This window comes from Cyprinodon variegatus, unplaced genomic scaffold (genome assembly GCF_000732505.1).
Source record: "Cyprinodon variegatus isolate N-32 unplaced genomic scaffold, C_variegatus-1.0 Scaffold312, whole genome shotgun sequence".
NCBI classification, from domain to species: domain Eukaryota; kingdom Metazoa; phylum Chordata; class Actinopteri; order Cyprinodontiformes; family Cyprinodontidae; genus Cyprinodon; species Cyprinodon variegatus.
In genome coordinates, this window is record NW_015150765.1 from 418,235 (window position 1) to 426,010 (window position 7,776).

Below are 7,776 nucleotides of genomic sequence, written 5' to 3' on the forward strand. Positions count from 1 at the left end.
TTCTCGAGAATTGGAAAGGTACACGGGCTGAGGCTGATGACGTGCCACGAGCACACGAGAACGCTCAAGAACGCATATTGAGAAACGGCCGTTGTCTTGCAAGTCGTAAAATGTTGCACTGTCGCAAACGTGACAGAAGTAATAATAAGAGCGCCACTGCCGCCTACTGTAGTGGATGCGCAATTACACTTTATTACGGTTAACCCTAACCGTGGGGCACTGCTGTAAGGGAATTTGAAACGTCTTCAAACTTGGAAACAAAGTCCAGTGGATTGTTTTTTATTTTATTGTTATTATTAGTGCCATCTGGTCCTTCCGTCTTCTCTGTCTTCTTCCCTCTCCATCTTCTTTTCTTTCTAGCTGACTTCTGCCTGTTCTCTCTTTAACGCTTCTAAGTTGATTTTTTTCCTTCTCTTTAACTGATCTTTCCATCAGTTTTCCTATTTTCCTTTGCTCTCTTCTAACCTTCTTCCTCTCATCTTGCATCTATCTAACACTAATCTAAACAGAGACATAATACAATCAGAATGCCTTCCAAATACATTTAATCTCATCCTATATTCTAATTATTATGATGATGATTTATTATTATTGTTGTTATCTCCCCAGATTAAATACTAGAATTCTAATCACCACAATATTTGGAAGATTTGTAGTAAAAACAACCTAAAAATGGAAGATGGCGGTTGTCTCTTCCTGCATCATTCTGATATCATGCAGATCTTTTCTCATTCAGTTTTCCTTTTACTGCCTCTTATTTATTCAAATGAGGAACTTTTATAGATCCAAACTGATTGGTAGAAAATTAGACCTAAGGCTTGAACACTGCAAAAACCATCTAGAAATAAGTACCAAATTTCTTAAAATAAGTGCATTTACCCTTAATTTTAGTAGGTAAATAATAAGATTTGCCAATGGAATGAGCATTTCTACTCCTAAAATAAGACAATTAGATAATATTCACTTGAAATAAGACAAAGCAATTGTTTTTTTCTTATTTTAAATGTAAATTGTCTTGTTCCTTTGGCGATGTGTCTCACTTATCTCCTCAATTCAAGACAAAATTCACTCAATTTAAGCAAAAATAAATCATACAGATTTCCATTTTTTGCAGTGAAGTCTATGCTCATAAATTACAACCATAAAACAGCAAAACAACTGATTACTCTACTTACAATAACTACCTGGAGATATAAACTGAAGGTTTCTAAAAACATCTTTAGATGAACCCTCGTTGATCCCTGGAGAACCACTGAACCACATTAGCTCCTTATAAGGAGTTTTCAATCATTCGGTTTCATTTTATCTGATTTCCTTCTGCCAGCTGCAGCCAATGGTCTGTCTGACTGTTTGTTGATTAGTTTGGTTTATTTTACATTTCCGCTCCTCATCTTTTGTAAAACCAAACACATCTAAGCCTTTTTTTCTTTTATTGACCTTTATTAACGATCAGCCCAATTAAAATCAAATGAAACGATTTTCCTGATTCTCAGTCATCCAGGTTATAATCATTCCAGAAAAATTATAAAATCAATCCTCTGGACTTTGTTTCCAAGTTTGAAGACGTTTCTCTTCCATCCAGGAAGATTTTTCATTTCAAAATGTCAGAAATAGCGTTTAGTTCCAGGTTTTATCCAGCAGCCCAACAAAGCCTGGTTTTAGTTTAGAAAACATGCAAATAGAAACGGATGAACGGGTCCCCCCCTTTGGAATGGGGGTAATTTGGCTTCTTTGTTACCCTGCAATGCCCCATACCTGTCTATGTCTCTGAAAGGGGGGTCTACGAATATATTGCACAATGTTAGGCGCAAGGCATTATGGGGATTTGTGGAAAAACAAACTGCTCCTGCTGGTAAGATGGTTTTGAATCCGGATTTGATTAATATTTAGAACCTAAAAAGGCTGATTGACGGATCCCGTTGTGTAGTTTTCATCTCTGGGGGGACTCCATGTTTGTGGAGGTGCCGGGGGCCGCCACAGGGAAGGGGCCCCTGCTGTCCCAAAGCAGCTTGAGGCGGTGCATTCCTCTTGAGGGTGATAATACGAAGGAGGGAGGAGCTGCAGGATGGAGGAGTGACAGATTTACACCACAGAAATAAAATCACGTCAACAAATCATAACCGGTTGCAACAGCTTCTTCATTAAACGCCTGGTTTGGATCAAAGATGACGGCAATAAAAATAACAGGGACCAGTTTTAGATCTCAGCTCAGATAATTAAATGTAGAAGAATGAAGGAGCGGAGATCAGAGAGTTTTAAAGATGACTGCTGGTCGTGAGCACAGAGGATCAGTGGAGATCAAAGCCTTCGTCCCTCTGCTTCCTCACAAACATCCCGGCTCGGATCAGGGTTAGGTCTGCTAAGATGCGACCTTCAGGAGAAGCTGATCTGGTTTGTTTGGCGTCTCTCTGCTGAAACCCCTTAAAAGTTCACATTCATTTGATTCTCCTCCACTCAGGCTTGTGGAAAACATCTGAGCGTTGTATCAGCAGTTTGCTGCTGTTAGCATCCTTTCCTCACTAACATTGTGCAGCAAGGCAACCTTTCAGATTTGATTTTTCTTGAACAGACTGTTACAGAAACCTGGTGGAAAATGGTTCAGCTTCAGGTTGGCGGGATTGATTATGATCCCACAGAGGAACTGATCACAGCCGCCGCAAATAATTCAGAAAAGATGCTGCTGAGATGCTGAGAAGCTCAACCTCCACTGTGCGCTTCTCTGTTCCCTCAGCTCCACGGCTACATGGAGAACGAACCTCTGACCCTGCAGCTGTTCATCGGCACCGCTGACGACAGGCTGCTCAGGCCCCACGCCTTCTACCAGGTCCACCGCATCACGGGCAAGACGGTGTCCACGCCGAGCCACGAGATCCTGCACAACAACACCAAGGTGCTGGAGATCCCGCTGCTGCCGGAGAACAACATGCGGGCCATGTGAGTAGAACCGCGGCGACGGCAAGATGGCCGTCTCTAGGTCCTCCATCATGGAGGCTTTAGCATGTAGAGCAGGACCTGACTGAAGCTAAAGCAAGATGGAAGGAGGGGAAGACGGGATGGTTAGGGCAACGCGTTCTTTTACGGTACATCAATAATAACATGGTAATAACTTAGCAAGTCAAACTATATTACTAGGAAAGAAGAAACACGTTATGGAGAAGTTTTGTGCTTCACATTTTAGGCAAACTAGGTTAAGTCAGACTTTTTAGATGTCAAACTGTTAGTATCTAGTAAGATTTAGTTTATTACTTGGCATTTAACAGAAAACCAAACCTAGAAGACAGCAAGAAAACCTTCTTTACTAAACTCTTATTTATATATAACTTAGTTCAGTCGTATAATGTTTATTAAGCTGATCACAAGTTAGACTTTACTTTGTAAGCTGTTGGTAGGCGGTGGCCTAAAGGTGATTACCCAGCAAAAATCTCCATTGTTATATAGAAACATATACATGCAGGTAATTAACTACATTTACACCTTAATTTTGGGGGTTATTACAAAATAAACTTCTTTTTACCAAGTAATATATTGTGACTTGCTATCTTATTAACCTGTTTTTACATAGTTATTGCTGTACTGTAAAAGAAAACGTTACTAAAAAAACAAAGAGGTTGGAAAGAAGAGCAAGAGGATGGATGGATGGATGGATGGATGGATGGATGGATGGATGGATGGATGGATGGATGGATGATGGATGGATGGATGGATGGATGGATGATGGATGGATGATGGGTTCAAAGCAACAAAAAGAAAAGAGAGGCATTAAAAACACAAAGGCAAAAATGTATAAAGAAATCAGAGAAAACTAATCAGAACAGGAAGATAAATAGGAAAAGGATTAGATAGGTTAGTACGGAGTGAAATTTGTTCCATTATTGTTGAAACTAAAGAAAGCATTTTGTTAATAAAAAATGAGAAAAAAGTCATCCGGAAAGGAAGTATTTTAATTTCATTTTAATTATCAAAAAAGTGGATTTCAGAGTAACTTTGCTTTTTTCTGATTTGTTTTTCAAAATGTTATTTTCAAAGTTGTTTATTTGCTGATTTTAAAGCTTTATTTAAATTAAATTATTTAAAGAGGTATCTCTTTAGTCGTATACAAAAAAAGTATTTTATGACTTACTTTTTGGTGTTTTTGAAGCGATCTGAGCTGAAATTTTTTATTTATTTTTTTGACTAAAGGGATACACGCCACTTTAGGTAGTTTAAAGTATATTTTTCGTACAAAACTAAATGGATAGATGCAAATCTCACGTCTTTTGCATGGGTATTGACTATATGTATGCTGGTCTGACAGATGAGGTGGAGGTTTCTTCCTGTAAATAAACTGAATAGAAATTAAAAAGCTATTTAAAAAGAATGCAGTTTGCAAAACTTGATCCGAAAATGTGAAATTTGACAAAGAAAATAGGATTATAAGTATGAAAATCTAAATGCAGCCGTTCAGCATAAGTAAAAGCGATGAAGAGAGGCGGGCGTCTGAGTGCGGTCTGGGTCGGGTCATCAGGCCTGCATTCGTTCCTTAGAGCTTGAATTTTGTAAGCGTCGACCTTTGAACACAGACAGCAGCTCATTTATTTCCTAACGGCTCCGATAAGAGCAGCATCCCTGAGCTGATTCTGAACTGGGAGACCTTCTCCAAACTCTCTCTCTGGACTGTTTCTGCTTCCTTTGTGCAGAACTGTGTTTTTCATCATGTGACCCAGGGTAGATTCAGGACTGGGTTGGCTGGATTGGAGCAAAGATGACATTATTGTAGATAAACTAACCCTCAGATCTGCTCTGCATGTTCACATGCATCCTTCCACACCTGATTGCTTCACCAGTGCTGCAGAGAAGAATGTAGGGAGTGTTCAGATGTGTGCAAAAGTTGACATTAACTAGGCTTTGAGGAATGCAGCATGGAAAAGCCAAGAAATGCAGACAGACAAGGATGTGATGAAAACACCAGGGGAATCCTTCTAAAGCCAGCAGGGGTGTAAACATCCCAGCATCCATTATCAGCCAGTTCATCCCAGAGCAGACGCTGGGACCAGAGGGCAGACCAGTTGGTTCCGGTAGGAAAACGGGTTGACCTTGTTGTTTTCACCCTCAGAATCGACTGCGCCGGAATCCTGAAGCTTCGCAACTCCGACATCGAGCTGAGGAAGGGAGAGACGGACATCGGGCGGAAGAACACGCGCGTTCGGATGGTTTTCAGAGCTCACATCAGCCAGCCCAACGGCAGGACAGTGTCCCTGCAGGTGGCATCAAACCCCATCGAGTGCTGTGAGTCCACCCGCCTCTTTCTAAGCTTCTCTGGTTGGAGAATTGCAGAATGCATCAAGGCAGCGGTGACACTTTTCTAAAACCGTCAGGATTTTATAGTTTAATTTATGATTGATGCTTCCTTACTGGTCCAAATGATGTCATTTATCCTCCATCCCATTCCTCTGCGCCGCAGCAAACACTTCACTCTGAGTCCCTTGGAGCTCGAGGAGAGCATGCGCAGTATTATAATATCATTGTTAGTTCATAGGAGCTCAATACAAGTTAATGAATGCTAAATGAAATATGACATCATTAAAATTCAGCATCAACGTCCAGCAGAAGGGCAGTTTCTGGGAGCATACAGTTTTGGTTTGTTCCTAAAAAGTTAAAATCAATCCACTGGACTTTGTTTCCAAGTTTGAAGACGTTTCTCTTCCATCCAGGAAGATTTTTCAATCCAAAATGTCAGACATAGCGTTTAGTTCCAGGTTTTATCAGCAGCCCAACAAAGCCTGGTTTTAGTTTAATAGAAACGGATGAACGGGTCCCCCCCTTTGGAATGGGGGTCGTTTGGCTTCTTTGTTAGCCTGCAGAATGCTAGGCGCAAAGCATTATGGGGATTTGCCGTCACAGGGGCGACTAATAACAAAGATGGCGCAGGCACCGCGCGGTGGAGGAGGAGTTACGTGACCAACGGAGCAAAAAGCAGTGATCATCTGTCCGAATGGTCAGTTAACTGATTACGCCATAACTTTCACTACATAGTCCCCGCTGTATGTGGACGCAGTGAGGTTGTATGAGTTATGGGAGCAGAGCGTGCACGCTCTTGCACGCTCTTGCACGCTCTTGCCCATTCCTCCTCGTCTTTTAAAAAATTTGCGAAAATCCTCCAAAATACCTTTAATTTAAGCAGGTAAATGAGACAAAGTGTGATAATTAGATATACATTTTAAATAAGAAACATTTGTTGTTGTTTTTTTTTTTAATAAACTGGCTAAATTTAATGGAAACAACATATTAAAATACAATTTAAATATTTCATTTTTATTATTCAGCTGGATTTACACTTCATCTGATGTATTTGGGTTTAAATGAAGAAAATAACCTTTATCTTTATAAATAATCAGAAGCAGGTTTATTCGCCACGTTTGAGCTCAAAAGGACTAAATATTTAATGCTGGGATTCGATTAGAGCGAAAATAATTATTCGTATTAATTATAATTAATAAATTATTAAAATAATCAGCTAATTTATAATCGATTAACCGTTAACTGGACATAGAGACTGTAAAACCTGCCTTTAATTGACAAATCGACCCACTTAGAGCAGCAATTATACCAAGATTACAAAAAATATTTAATGGAAACAACAAATTTTAAGAAAAATTGGCTTATTTGTATTTCTATTTTTGCAATAACTTTTTATTTTCTTAAGGCAGCAGTTCTTAAACATTTCAGCCTGTGGTCCCAAAACTCACAACACAACAGACTAACAACCCCCTAAACACTAATATAATTACTTCATCCTAAATTGATTTATATATATAAAATGAAGAAATTGTAGTTTTTTATGACATGAAATTATTTCATTCATCATTTTAAATGTATTTTAATTATTTAATAATGCATTCTGTCATTAATCTAATATTATGTAAATATGTGCTGTAGATGAATAAATAATTGTTACATCTACTTTTCATGATATATTTTGGTGTCATGGATCACATCACAATGATTGTGAAAACCAGCTCACCATCGTCCACAGGAAATCACTGTGTTATAATTCACCTGGTCAACAGTTACCTGAGATTTCAGCTGAAACGTGATGTCACGGATTTCTCCTTTAGAGATCAGACCTTAAAGATGCGACAGAAGCGATAAAATGAGGATAGATGTGAGCTGAATGTTCATGTGATTCTTCTGGGTAAAACTCACTAACGGCGTGGTGCACTGGAGCCGACCTTCGCTGCTCTGGGCTGAACTTCATGTGGTTCTGCTGCTGCCAGAGAGATTAAGCCTTATGAGGAAAATTAAAGACAGTAGTTAAACCCTGAAATAAAGCATTGTTTGTTTCTGAGTTCCTCAATCGGTTTGGTGAAGGAGAGCCACAGAAAAACCCAGAGAGCAGAGAGATTTCCAAACACAAAGAAGAACTAAAGCAGAATTAGAATCCTGGACTTCAGTGAGTTTTAGTTTTCTGCAGGTTTCTGCAGACGGTTGCTGAAGGAAATCCTGGAAACTCAGCCTTGAGCGCTTTAACCTCCTGGACAGCATTTATTTTTAATTATTATTCTAATTATTAATTAATCAATTGTTAATCGGATAGCCGGAGATTTTTTTGAAGAAAAGTTTAAGAAATTAAACCAGGTGAAACTCAAACTTTTCCACTTGACGAGTTCTGGATAGAGAGATGTCAGAAAGTTAGCTTCATGCCAAAATGCAAGACTTCATTTAAATTCCATTCTATTCAGTTTATTTCTATAGTTCACGGCACTTTCCAGTTCACCAGATCATCCAGTCAGATTGATT

The 7,776-nt window shown here is 39.2% G+C and overlaps 1 protein-coding gene across 1 annotated transcript in view; it reads left to right on the forward strand.

Annotated features, from left to right (window-relative positions):
- The window catches only part of LOC107090832 (nuclear factor of activated T-cells, cytoplasmic 1-like), a 40,520-nt gene that overhangs the window by 11,931 nt on the left and 20,813 nt on the right, over window positions 1–7,776 (forward strand). Inside the window, exons 4-5 of the mRNA XM_015384422.1 lie at window positions 2,732–2,934; window positions 5,093–5,265. Of these exons, the coding sequence (XP_015239908.1) occupies window positions 2,732–2,934; window positions 5,093–5,265 (376 nt within the window). The remainder of the gene's footprint in view (window positions 1–2,731; window positions 2,935–5,092; window positions 5,266–7,776) is intronic.